The sequence below is a fragment of the Manis javanica genome, chromosome 1 (assembly GCF_040802235.1).
Source record: "Manis javanica isolate MJ-LG chromosome 1, MJ_LKY, whole genome shotgun sequence".
NCBI classification, from domain to species: domain Eukaryota; kingdom Metazoa; phylum Chordata; class Mammalia; order Pholidota; family Manidae; genus Manis; species Manis javanica.
In genome coordinates this window covers 13,214,147-13,228,620 of record NC_133156.1, presented here as the reverse complement: position 1 = coordinate 13,228,620, position 14,474 = coordinate 13,214,147, and the positions used below count along the sequence as shown (strand labels likewise).

Here is a 14,474-nt window from a genome sequence, read left to right as displayed (position 1 = left end):
GGGATGTTGGCATACCCGGGTTATTTTCACAGCACAGAAGCAGGTGCCCCCACCCCACCCAGGGTCACTCAGCCCATTGCTTCCGTTTTCTGTTTGGGCAGTGGGGACTAGCTGCCCCCTCGCCCTGGGTTAGAGGAGGCGGGTCAATTCTTCCAGGGTTTACCCAGGTCGCCACCGCCCCCCGCGTCCTCCCCACGCCCCTCGGCGGCCGGGGCCAGAACCACCCGCGGGCGCTAGGACCGCGAGGAACACGGGCTGTAGGCGGTGCTCGGCCGTGCCCCGCCCCCGGCTGCTCGCGGCAGGCCGGCGCCGGAGAAGCCCGGCTGGCGCGCGCAGGGGAGTGGGTGGGGCCGCGCGGGGCGGTCCGGGCGCGCGGCGGGTGGGCGGGGCGCGCCGCTGGGCCGCGCTGCTGCCGGGCGGGCCGGGCGTCAGGGCCTGGGCGGGGTGTGCGGCGGGCGGCTTCGCGGGCAGGCGCTGGCCCCCAGGCAGCGGCTGCGCCCTGCGCCGGGGAGGAGCCGGGGGCGGGCGGGCGGCCGGCAGGCGGGGACAGGGGCCCGCGGCGGGGAGTGCCGGAGCGCCGGCGGCGACGACGGTAGCAGCGGCTGGGCAGCCTCAGTGCGTGGGTCCGCGGCGGCTCGGGGTCCGCCCGCGGGCTGCGGTGCGAGCGGGCGGCCCGGCTCCCCTCCTCCCCCGCCCGCCGCCGCCGCCGCTGCCGCCGCTCTGATTGGGTGGAAGATGGCGTTGGGCGGATGGAAATCCTAATGACAGTCTCCAAATTCGCCTCCATCTGTACCATGGTAGGTGCGGCGAGAGGGCGGTGGGGGCGGGCCGGGGCCCCGGGGGCGGGCGGGCGGCCCGGCGGGAGGCCCTGGTCCCCGCCGCTCACCCGGGTGGCCGCCCGCGGGGCCTAGCGTGGGGGCCGGCGGCCCGGGCGGGGGCGGTGGACGGCGGCGGGCGGGGAGTGGGGGCGATTAGCGGCCCCGGGAAGGGGGAGGCGCCTGGCGAGCCGGGGCGGTGCGAGGGTGCCGGGCGAGGGGGCGACCGTGCCGGACGTGATGGGGCGGACACCGGTCGGCGGCGCCCCCGGGCTGTGGGCGCGCGGGCCGGAGCCAGCCCCCGGCTGGGGTCGGGGTGGCGGGACAGGAGCAGCGCCTCTCCTCCACCTCGGGGCGGGGGGTGTCCCCGGGCTGGGTGGGGGTCTCCCGGCAGGGAGGCAGGGTCTCATTCCTGCCCCGGAGAGGACGGAAGTCAAGTGCAGGTTTCCTTCCCGCGCCTCTGGCGAGGCCGAGTCCCCCACCCGGTGCCGAGGGGAAGGGGGTGTGTGTGTGAAGGTGGAAACTTTAACTAAGTGCCGTGCAGTGTTCCCCATTTCCTATTCTTTCTGAGAGGACCGAGCTCTCCCCTTTCCAACCATGTGTCCAGGTGGCAGTCTTGTCTTTGGGAATCCACGTTCATCTGGAAAACAGTTTAAGCTTTACTGTCAGTTGTTTACTGTAGTACAGCGGACTCATCTGTGTGTGTGGTTGCAAGTATTTCTGTTCAGGGATTGACTGCAAGCGTTCTTGTATGTGTTTTATTGGGACTTTTGCATCGACTTTAAAGGGAAAGTGTTAATGCCTGTTGAAAAGTCCCGAATTAACCAAGATGTGGGTGCCTTTAAATCGTCATGTTTTTGTGCCTGACTAGAAAGAAGGACCCCAGTTTTCCACGCGTTGGGGCCAGTTCGTTTCATTAGCTTCTTATGAGCTTGCAGTTAGGGATCATAATTATTAGCCATCATAGAAAAAAGTTATTCTTTGAACTTGGGCCTAGTCATTATGTTGTTAAAGACTTCTGAAATCATCCTGTTTTATGTCTTACTAGCCTTTTTTATGTGCCTGAGTGCTTTTAATGCACCCGATCACGTATAGGAGATCCCCAAGCAGTCTTCTGTTTAAGGGTAGTACATTTTACATACCTTTCTTTAAGGGGCGGTGAGTCAGATTTAAAGGTACTTTAGAAGCAGATTCTATACTGCACACTGAGGAACAGGACAAAAAACGGCAGTAATCAGATGAGATTAAAACCTACAGTATTAAATTATATTGAAGAATGAATCATTGAAGAACCCATTTTCTCAAATGGATGTTTGTTCTTTCTCATAATTTACATCTTAGGGGAAGCATTGATATTAAAGGCACTGTATTAAAACGATTTCCCAGGGTCATTTGGATTAATTATTTTTAGATATGCCAATTATTCTTACTCTGTTTCAAAAAGAATGTGATAATTAAGTCTTCGAAAGTGATAATCTTGCCAGATTGCTGAGCTACACAGATTGTAGTGTCATAGTTCACTGTCAAAGTCTAGTGCTTCAGGGAGTGATGTGTTACTCTTTAGTGATCATTCATTCGCTTAAGTGTATCATGTACACACTTAGCACCTACTAAGTGCTAGAGCCTTTGCTGAGTGCTGGGATACAATTTTTGCTTTCATGGGTGTTTACATTCTAGTTGAGGGAAACAAACAATATTCAAGTAAACACTGATAAATAAACATTTTCTAATCAGATGAGGAAAATGAGGCACAGAGAGATTTGCCAAGTCAGACACTTGAGTAAGTGGGCTTCTGATCTCAAGAGTATCAGACTCCAAAGCTCTTTCTAGGGCTTCCACTCACGTGCACTGATGGCATGTGTTGTGTGTGTATTGTTGGCAAATACAGAAAGATTAGTGCCCGGCCAAATGAGATTGTTCTGAAAGTAGTGTTAAAATTGGGTGTGTCTATATTCATATGTGAATAAAATCCATTGTGCTCCCAAAATAATGCTAAACATCTCAAAGTAATCTGCAGTCTTATTCTTAAAGAAAACTGCAACCCATCTTCTAAGAATTACAAAATTGACAGTCAAGAAAAGCAAGACATTGACCTCTAGGCCTGTATAGATGCTATTTTACTAGGCTTTGAACACTGCCTGCTCAGCCCTTGTCTGGCGAGTCCATACCTGTAAGAACTCCTGTCTCTCAAGCCTGTAACCTTACTTGAAAAATCTTACCCCAGTGCAGCCCCACTCTCCATCCCCCTCTTGTAAATTTCACAGCATTTTTGTAAGTAATCTCAATTCATTTATCATACTACTGTGTTGTAAACTTTTATCTCCCTATTAGATTGTGAAGGCCTTAAGGGGGAGGACCATCATTTATTTCTGCAGTTTGGCGGAGCACTAACTGCTGCATACAATAAAACAGTTTCCCAGAGCCCTTCATTTCTCTTACTGGTCTGGGGGAAGTGAGTCATGGATGAGATTGGAGGTATGTTTGGAGTGGTGGAGGGAAGAGGGGCTGGACCCAAGAAGAATGATAATTTTCAGAGAATCAGCCTCTGTGAAAAGATGTACAAAGGATTGGAATTTTGTTGTATAAATAATAAAGCTCATGTAATTTTTTCATGTTAACCTAAGTTACCTGGGCAGATTGGCTGTGCCTTAATTGGGTTAAATTACTCTGTTAAAAGCAAATGTCTCCAGATATGTTTAATTCTAGATGATTGTTGTTCTGCTGACAGGTGGAAATTACTAGTAAAGTTTGTTTTTCTTACATTAATGTTGTAGCCTGACCCAAATGAGTGATTATGTTTAGATTGCAATGAATAAATTTGCATAGGTAACTCTAGAAATGCTTCTTGTGATTTGCCATGAACGAAAACATTTTCAGTGTCACTTGGTGTTTGTTATGCCTCTGAAGTAACTGCAGACTTCAGGCCTGGCACAGAGTAGCCACTTAATGTTTACTATTCTGTGTATTGGTTGTGAAATAATGGGAAAACTGGCCAAATACATATAGAAAGGCCTGCGTTTTGAAGTTGAGGTGGAAGTTGCAGAGCAGCTTGTGGTGGCCTGGGCCTGGGACCTATGATCCTATGGGTCTTGGCTGTGCCGTGGGGGTGGGCAGTAGTGCCAGCACAAGGTAGGGGCTCCATGAATTGTTGCTCCTCCTGTGATAGTTGTCCTTCCTATTTGGGTGTTGTGAGTCATGGTCAGGAAAGGCTTGTTAGCGAGGGGAATTGGGTAAAAGAGAAGTCGTAGGGCGAAGGTGGTAGATCTTGGGGTGGAACAGGCCTGGGTACCTGCCCACTCCTTGCTGCAGTGGGTGAGTTAGATCCCTTAGAACGCAGAGTCAGTGAGGCCAAGGCCACAAGGTAGCTTCTCTGCGGGCCTGCAGGTTTTCCTTGAAAAGCTTGTGCCTAGCATTGCATCTTGTGGGTGAACTTTAAGCTCCTTACTGAAGGCAAGTCACAGGTGACGCTGGCTATTTGTCTTTTATTTGAGTGTCACTGGGGTCACTCGGGGTAGGCCACGTGTGTGGTCATTGTGGTTTGTCATCGCTCCAGAAAGGAAGGAAAGGAGAAAAACCCAGGGGAGCTCATACCCAGGCAGGGGCAGGGGAGGTGGGTGACAGTCTCCTTCCTCTGTAGTCAGAGTATTACATTATAGGTAATAAAATACCTTGTCCCTTCACAAGAAGTAAGGCACATGTAATTCTTTCATTTGTAAGAGTCAGTGCAATTTTATTCATATTCTGGTAGTATAATAGTGCTTTTGTGATAGGAATATTCAGAGTGAGTTGCCATTGTTCTACTAATTTTTGCTGTTTGTACTGAAAATGTTAACCTGAGAGAGGTGAAAACTTCAAAAAGAAGGAGTCTTCTATCAGAAATAGTTGGTTCAGTACTGATAAGGACTGCCCATGTGTTTGAGGAGGTTTAGTGGAGCGAACATCTAGAGTAAGAATTAAAAAGGTTTTATTTAAGCCTGCTGATCTTTTGAATTTGGCTAAAATACATTTTAGACATTAAAAATGATACATTCTCATGATAGAAGATTTGCAAAATATTCCACAAAGAAGAATTTGGGAAATTCTTAAGGAAGCAAAAAGAAAATAACTTAGTTTTACCTCTCACAGTATATTTTTCCTTTTTAAAAAACTGTAATTGAGCTTATACCTTAGATAAAATTTTACATTTCATGTTTTCCACATGAATGAGTGTTAGTTTTCAAATTTGTACAATTGTAGCATAAGCATGGAGAGTTAATAATTAAAGTGATAATGTGGCAACATTGTTAACTCACTAAGGCACAGTGGTAGGATACTAGGCCATTGACAGGTTATTTATGTATTATTTATTTTAAATATTTTAAAATTTTGTTTCTTATTTAAGGTACATACAGTAAAATGCATAAATCTTAGTGTACAGATTGATGCATTTTGATATGTGTGTACACTCATGTAACCATGTCCCCGATCAAGATGACAGATAATTTCATGATTATTAGAGGATAAAGTTACAGAGTTAGGAGAAATTGAATTTTATAAGAGGTGGTGGGTTTCTTCAAATCTTAGGCACCACTTAGTATCACCAATAAAGGTAAGACCATTGGGACTTGAAACTTTTGATATGCTTAAACATAACACTTCTTAAGAAGTGCAGTTTTAGATGCCACATTCGAGTATGTGGAATATGTAAAGACTGTCTGTCTTTCATGGCTTTGCTTACCTTCTGGCGCTTTTCTTCCACCTCTGGTTAATCTTTTTATAATAGATCTCAAAGTAGGTTAATTATTTACTCTACCATGATCTATGTGACCACTTTCAGCCAGACTTCATCACAACATGTCTTTTTGTCATATTTGATTCAAGCTTTTGACCAAGTCCCTGGAGATTAAGTCCATTTTGTCACAAGTTTCTTTCTTCCTGCCCTGAAAGCTGTATTTATTCTAGCCATCCTGAAGCTTTCATTGGCCTGGGGAAGATTATTTGAATATTTGTTTAGTCAATATTCCTTTCCAGAAACTTTAATTTTTCAGAGTAAATAATCTAATTTTGTTTTGATTTCTCTTTCAGTAGCTCAATTCCAGAAACTTTATACGTATCATATTATGTATCCTACAGCATGGTATATAGAAAGAGCAGTTGGACCAGAAGGTAAATTCTAGTCCAGATTTAGACATTTTAAGATCTCTATATATGAGAAAGTTTTAAAGCTTTCTGAGTTGATCTTTTTATATCTGTAAAGGGATTGGATTAGATGTGCTTTAATAAATATTCATTATATGTTTGTTTCCTTCTGAATCTAAAACTCGGTACTTTCTAATCCTTTGAGAGTTTTTAAGTAATTGTTGATACCATCATTTTGGGAGCTCTAACCACTTTATTGTCTGTGATTCATCCATCTCTCTATTTTTTGTAACTTTGACCTCCTCCACCCATTTCTCTCACCTCCTAACCCCTGCCTTTGACAACCACCCATCTATTTTCTGTATCTATGAGCTTGCTTGTTGTTTTTAGATTCCACATATAAGAGAGATCATCTGGAATTTGTCTTTCTCTGTGTGATTTATTTCATTTAGCATAATGCCCCTGAGTTCCATCCATGCTGTCGCAGATGGCCAAATTTCATTCATTTTTATGGCTGCATAATACTCCAGTGTGTGTGTGTGTGTGTGTGTGTGTGTGTGTGTGTGTGTGTGTATGTACTACAACTTATTTACACATTCATCTGGCTATGGACACTCAGGTTGTTTCCATGTCTTGACTATTGTAAATAATGCTGCAGTAAACATGGTGCATATATCTTTCTGAATTAGTGTTTTCAAATTTCTTCAGATAAATAGAAATGGGGTTGCTGGATTGTATGGTATTTATGTTTTTAATTTTTTGAGGAACTTCCATAATGGTGGCACCAGTTTAATTCCCATCAGCAGTGTACAAGAGTTCCTGTTTTTCTACATGCTCACCTATACTTATTACTTCTTGTCTTTTTGATTATAAGAATTCTGATTGGTGTAAGTTACCTCATTGTGGTTTTGATTTACATTTGTCTGATGAATAGTGATAATGACACATCTTTTTATGTGTCTCTTGGCCATCTGTTTGTCTTTGGAAAAATGTGTATTCAGATCTTCTGCCCATTTTTAAAAAAAATTTATTTTGGTATCATTAATCTACAGTTACATGAGTGACATTATGGTTACTAGACTCCCCCTATCATCAAGTCCCCACCACATACCCCATTACAGTCACTGTGCATCAGCGTAGTAAGATGCTGTAGAATCACTACTTGTCTTCTCTGTGTTGTACAGCCCTCCCCGTGTCCCCCACCCCCTACATTATGTCTGCTAATTGTAATGCCCCTATTTCCCCCTTATCCCTTCCCACCCATTCTCCCCAGTGCCTTTCCCTTTGGTAACTGTTAGTTCATTCTTGGGTTCTGTGAGTCTGCTGCTGTTTTGTTCCTTTGGTTTTTTTCTTTGTTCTTATACTCCCTCCACATATGAGTGAAATCATTTGATACTTGTCTTTTTCTGCCTGGCTTATTTCACTGAGCATAATACCCTCTAGCTCCATTCATGTTGTTGCAAATGGTAGGATTTGCTTTCTTTTATGGCAGAATAATATTCCATTGTATATATGTACCACATCTTCTTTATCCATTCATCTACTGATGGACACTTAGGTTGCTTCTATTTCTTGGCTATTGTAAAAAGTGCTGTGATAAACATAGGGGTGCATATGTCTTTTTCAAACCGGGCTCCTGCATTCTTAGGGTAAATTCCTAGGAGTGGAATTCCTGGGTCAAATGGTATTTCTATTTTGAGTTTTTTGAGGAACCGCCATACTGCTTTCCACAATGGTTGAAGTAGTTTACATTCCCACCAGCAGTGTAGGAGGGTTCCCCTTTCTCCACATCCTCGCCAACATTTGTTGTTGTTTGTCTTTTGGATGGCCATTTTTAAAATCAGATTTTTTTGTGTGCCATTGAGTTGTGTAAATTCTTTATATATTTTGGATATTAGTCTGTTATTGGATACATGCTTTGCAGATATCTTCTCCCATTTAGTAGGTTGCATCTAATCATGTTTTAGGCAATATGAGGAGGAAGGAGTTAGATATAGTTAAAAATGAATTACACTGGTTTCCCAGTTGCTTTTTTGTAATGTTACAGAATTTATGGAAAATTATAGCCCAAGTAAATTCATCTTTCTTTCTTCCTTTAAAGCATTTAATGGAACTTAGTGATATCACCATTTTGTTCATTAATGGGCTAGTCCACTTAGCTGTATAGTCATTTTTGGCGTTTTTTTCTTTTCCAGTACTTTAAAAAATTCTTTTGAATTGATGCTCTTTTGAATGAGATTCACATTTATTTGGCTAGGTGTGAGTAGGATAAGTTCCTTCTGTGTGCCATGGTTCCCTTATCAGTAAAAGAGGTGTAAAATACCTAGTTCATAGGGTGGTGGAATGGTCCCTGGTCCCTGGTAAGCACTTGGTAGCTTTGGCAGTCACTATTAGTAGTGGTAGTGCCCTTCTCAAGTCATTGCTCCCTCCCTGTGTAAGGACTCATTGGCAACTAAGTAATTATTGGTGCAACAGATACTAGTAACCAAAATTGAAGTTTGTTTTATGAAATGTAGTTATTTTCAGTTCATTTTCATAAGAAATAGTTTATTAGTTGTATATGCCTCTGAGAAGGCACAAGTCTGTATTTTGCAGTTACATTAGAATATTACAAACCAAGAATGTAACGTTAATTTTCTCTCTTTTGAGTAATTTGTAGAAAGAAATTTGATTGCTTTTGTCTGGGAATAAAAATTGTCTAGTTTGTGACATTCTCACACATGTTGTAGAAGTTGAGATAAGTTGGAGTACTACTTTTAGAAGAAAAATCTTACCTTTTTTAGTACTAAAGAAAAGCATCAGCTTTTTGTTACTGTTAAAAGGAGGTGTGTGTATGACTGTTGCCTTTTCGATTTTGTTTGTTTACTGGGGCCATCTTAGTGCACTTAATTCCCTTACGCCACTGTCGTTTACTGGAGTGACATCTCTTGTTGGCCTACAATGCAGTTACCCATCCTGCTTTTAGATATCTTGTCTTAAAAGCTCTTCTCTCTCTGGGCTAGACGAAGATTATTTAAATATCTGTAAAGTGCTTTAAAGTGTTGGAAAAAAAGGGTAAATGCTAGATATTATGAAGAGTTAAGGGTTGCTGAATTGAAAACTCAGAGACTCCATATTGTTGAAAATATCTATAGAAGATTTGATCATTTAAAATCTTAGGTACATAATTTATATTAGAAGGAGATGAGAGAGAGTTTATGTACATCGTTTGTTTTGGAAGAAAAACTATTAAGTCTTTGCTTTCTCAAAGGTACTCAGTCAAGAAGAATTTTGTGATAAAGTACAGAATATTTAATACAGACTATGATTGTATGAGGTGCTGTAGCTCTTCCTAATCCTATATGTTAAATGGCTTATGCTTTTCTGTTGCTTCTCTATAAGAAAGATCATTAGCTCTTTCTAAAAATTGTGTAGTCTGCAGAGTGATGTATAAGCTTGCTTACTCTCCATCTGTAGTTATCTACATGTCTAAAGCTTCATGTCAGTAAAAAGTTATTTCCAACTTACAAGAAGAAGTGAATGTTTGAATGTTTATTTCAGGAATAGCTGACAGATGTTCTTACTGTAATGCCTAATAGGTACAGGAACTGTCTGTGCATTTCCTACTAGCGAATAACTGGTTTAAACACAGTGTCTTTAAATGGAGTTAGTTTAGTGTGACCTACCAAGACTTCTGCCTGACTGAATAAGTGGTTTTCATGGGAGGAGGGGGAGGATTTAATTTTTTTAAACTAATAGTGATGCGCTGTCCCCCCTGCCCCTTTTTTTTTTTTGTAAAGAGTGACTTTACTTTCAGGAAGTATTAATGGAGACCTAGATTATTAAATCAGGGTGTAAATGAGTACTGAGAATGCAAAGATGATTATGAAAAGCTTTAGTTTTATACAGAGCCTCCCATTTAGTGTATCCTGAATGGGTTACAGTTGTGCTGAGCAACTAATTCTCTTGGCCCCTGGGTAGCCAGAAGGTATCTTGAGGCCCTTGACCAGTCACAGCCAGGTTAGAACAGTCTTACCTGTATGCTTTTGTGGACTCTACAGTTTCTGTTTTCTGTGTGTGCCATGAAGAGGAAGGGGTGGGAAGGGGGATAGATATATAAGACAAATGGGTGCAATGAGATGTTTTTCCTATTGTATAAGGAGTGATAAGCATATGTGAAGGAGGAGGTGGCTATTTCTCTCTAGGAGAGAGAAGGTTTCAGAGAGAGAGAGCTTCACAAGAGATTTGAACCTTGTGGAATGAAGTCATTTATTGTGTGGAGAGGAATAGAAGGGATTCCAGATGTGAGCAAAGATAAGTCAGGAGATAATGTGCTACTTTGAGATTCTCTAGATGGTTTGGCATGGAAGGGTCTTGGGAGAAATAAGGCTAGAGAAGAGGAGGAGGCCAGATCAACAGGTACCAAGAGAGTTCACCAACTGCTGACTTATTAAAATATCTTGAAAATACATAGTTCAGAGGACAGTTGTGGGGATCAAGAAACAATGGAATTGATAAAAATGTTAGTAAATTTAATTACATCAATTGTGAAAAAGTTACATTTTTTTCCAAGGCAAGATAATGACAATAACAAGACGGAGGTGGAGTAGAAGGACTGACTTTGTTTATTATTAAAGCTTCATTGATACATAATCTTACATGGTTTCAAATACACAACACAGTGCTTCAACATTCACCTATATTAAGTCCTCACCCCCTCAAGTGCGGTCACTGTCCATCAGTGTAGTAAGACGTTACAGAGTCATTAAATGTATTCTCTGTGCTGTACTACCATCCCCACGACCAAACTATATTGTGATTGTGAATTATAGTGCCCCTTATTCCCCTTCTCCCTTCTTTACCCCCTCCCCTCCCCTTTGGTAACCACTAGTCCCTTCTCCATATCTGTGAGTCTACTGCTGTTTTGTTCCTTCTGTTTTGCTTTGTTTTTATATTCCACAAATAAGTGAAGTCATTTGGTATTTATCTTTTTCCACCTGGCTTATTTTACTGAGCGTAATACACTCTAGCTCCATCCATGTTGTTGCAAATGGCAGGGTTTCTTTTCTTTTTATGGTTGAATGATATTCCATTGTGTACATGTACCATGTCCTCTTTATCTATTCGTCTATTGATGGACACTTAGGTTGGTTCCGTATCTTGGCTATTGTAAATAGTGCTGTGATAAACATAGGGGTGCATATGTCTTTTTGTATCAGGGATCTTGTTTTCTTTGGGTAAATTCCAAAGAATGTAATGACTGGGTCAAATGGTATTTCTATTTATAGTTTTTTGAGGAACATCCATATTGCTTTCCACAACAATTGCACCAATTTACAGCCCCACCAACAGTGTAGGAGGGTTCCCCTTATTCCACATCCTCACCAGCATTGTTGTTTCTTGTCTTGGATGTTGACCATCTTAACTGGTGTGAAGTGATACCTCATTGTGATTTTAATTTGCATTTCCATGATGATGAGCTGTGTGGGACATCTTTTCATGTGCCTGTTGGCCCTCTGGATTTCTTCTTTGGAGAAGTGTCTGTTCAGGTTCTGCACCCATTTTTTAATCAGGTTATTTGTTTTTTGGATGTTGAGGTATATGAGTTCTTTATATATTTTGGATGTTAACCCCTTATTGGATAAGTTGTTTATGAATATATTTCTCCCATACTGTAGGTTGCCTTTTTGTTCTGCTGATGGTGTCCTTTGCTGTACAGAAGCTTTTTAGCTTGATGTAGTCCCATTTGTTTATTTTTGCTTTTGTTTCCCTTGCACCAGGAGACGTGTTCAGGAAAAAGTTGCTCATGTTTATACTCAAGAGATTTTTGCCTATGTTTTCTTCTAAGAGTTTTATGGTTTCATGACTTAACATTCAGGTCTTTGATCATTCTGAGTTTACTTTTGTGTATGGATTTAGACAATAATCCAGTTTCCTTCTCTTATATGTAGCTGTTCAGATATGCCAACACCAGTTGTTGAAGAGCCTGTCATTTCCCCATTGTATATCCAAGGCTCCTTTATTGTATATTAATTGACCATATTTGCTTGGGTTTATATCTGGGCTCTCTAGTCTGTTCCATTGATCCTTTGGGTTTGTTCTTGGGCCAGTACCAAATTGTCTTGGTTACTGTGGCTTTGTAGCCGAGCTTGAAGTCAAGGAAGTATAATCCCCCCAGCTTTGACTATTCAGTGGGTAGTTAAAACCTGTTAAAGGTTTTGTCCCCCAAAAAGTCAATATTAGGAAATTTAAAGACATACATATATATAAAATATATATGTTAATGCATGTGTTACATGTATATTTAAATATATATGTTAAAAAATTAAAGAATACACACCCACAGAAGAAAGGAATTTTCTTCTGAATCAGCAGAAATTTAAACTTCATCACTCAAATTCTGAGGTAAGGAAAATAGGAAAAAATAGATGAAAAAAATAAATGAAGCCACACAAACTCCAAGAAGGGACTAGTGGTTACCAGAGGGGAGGGGTGGGAGAGGGAGGATGGGGAGGGAGGGAGAAGGGGATTGAGGGGCATTATGATTCGTACACATGGTGTGGGGGGGATCATGGGCAAGACAGTGTAGCACAGAGAAGGCAAGTAGTGACTCTGTGGCATCTTACTACCCTGATGGACGGTGACTGCAATGGGGTGTGGGGAGGACTCGATAATATGGGTGAATGTAGTAACCACAATGTTTTTCATGTGAAACCTTCATAAGACTATATCAATAATACCTTAATAAAAAAATTGTGAAAAACAAAAACAAAAATAAATAATGCCAAAATTAAGTGAAAGAAGTAGGCTGTATTACAGCAAACCTAAACGGATTAAATTTATTGGTATTATAGTGAAGGATCTATCAAATTGGATAAAAATCAAAGGGTTGCTTAACAAGAAACCTGCCTAAAACAAAAAGACATAGTATATAACAACATAATGTTGTTATCATGCCTAAGAAAACTACCAATATGTACAGGTTACGTTTTGAGGTACTTCAGAGTCATTTAGCCCTTCTCTTTCTTACTGGTTTCATGCTCTGTCTGGATCCACTTAGAGCTGGGAAAGCTCAGTTAGTATGAGCCCCGTTTTCACAGATTGGGAAAACAAGCTGTAAGTCATCCTTGCATTGACTTGGGATGAGTTCCAAATTTCTTGACTCCCAAATCCATGACGATATCTACAAGCCAGTGTGTTGCAGCTTTCATGGTTGAGACAGAAGTGTTTTTCCTTACTTTTTTATACAAAAATTTGTTTTTTTTTGCCCTTAACTTCTAAGAGTTCTTGGTGTGTGTAGCTTTGAATCCCTCTTCATTTACTAATTACTTGTACTTAGATAGATGACTTGCCTGATTTCAACTCTGAAATGGAATAATTTCCACATTAGATTAAATGAGAGACTTCATGTGAAATGAGATAATTCATGTGACAGTTCTTTATACTGTAAATACAAATGAAAATCGTTATTATGGGATCATTATTGACAGGACTGCTTGTCCTCCTAAGGGAAGGGTAGGAAGGTACATTAAGATGCCTCGGACTCTGAGTTATAAGAGAGCTCACAAGTTACCTTTGACAAAGTGCAGTCATTTCAAGGTTTGAAAATGAGAATTTCAGTAATCTTGGTCTTAGGATGCTCAGGTATTGATAAGCAAAGTTTTAGATTACTCTTAGAAAGTCTTTTTAATGTGTTAAGAATTTGTGGTTCATAGAGTTTTCTTTTTCTAATAAGGCATCTGTTGGTTTGTTTCTCTTACTGACATACAGTTCTTTGCCAAGTTATTTGTGCTGTGAGGGAGTTAACTTCTGCTGTCAAAAAACTTCCTGTAATTCTCCTAGTAACATTTTTTTAAAAGGTCTAAAATCGTGATGAGTAAATTGTATTAATTTCTACAATATTGGTCTACCTGGGGAGCCCTGAAAAGAGAACTTCTGTAATTCAAGTTAGGATCATACAAAGCCCATGTGGGTATAAGGTAAGCAGTGAAGTAAGTCTTAGGGGCAAAGGGAAAATAAAATGAAAGCCTTCTGGAATGGAAATAAAATTCCAAAGCCACTTTGGAATGGAAAGTGTTTTTGTAAAATGTGAGGTCTTGCAGACAAAAACATTATCTCTGTCAGAAAAGATAGCCATTATAACATTGAAGAAGTTACCTTTTATCCTAGACTGCTGTTCCAGTGTCTGCTTTATGAAAATGCTCATGCAGGATGATTAAAGTGGTACCTTGAAGTAGCAACTGAAAGTTTGGATGAAGAGGATGTGTCTTGAAATAATAGAGGAATGGTGTTCTCGTTTCTGCAAAACAGGGCATAGTGTGTAGAAGGTTTCAGACTTGGGCCCTGCGTGATGAAACTTTGGTTCATTAGGAGCAGGTGAGGAATAGAAATCAACTGTTTTTGCCATTCATGATTTGATGGATTTAAGGGAGCACCATTGATGATTTCCTTGGACTGATGGTAATCAGGGTTATTTAGTTAAAGGTGAACAAAAGATGGAACAATTTTGAAATGTCAAAGGCTCAAAACTAGATAAAATTGATCAAAAACAAACCCAAAATT

General features: G+C 41.1%; 1 protein-coding gene across 3 annotated transcripts in view; it reads left to right on the top strand.

Annotated features, from left to right (window-relative positions):
* The first annotated feature begins 488 nt into the window (after nucleotides 1–488).
* The window catches only part of USP12 (ubiquitin specific peptidase 12), a 104,507-nt gene continuing 90,521 nt past the window's right edge, over nucleotides 489–14,474 (top strand). Inside the window, exon 1 of one of the 3 annotated variants that reach the window (XM_037003912.2) lies at nucleotides 489–797. In XM_037003912.2, coding sequence (XP_036859807.1) covers nucleotides 750–797 — 48 coding nt within the window. In that variant the 5' untranslated portion in view covers nucleotides 489–749. Of the gene's footprint in view, nucleotides 798–3,146; nucleotides 3,291–14,474 lie in introns of those variants that run through there. The other 2 variants (XM_037003914.2, XM_073228497.1) reach the window with 2 other exon arrangements.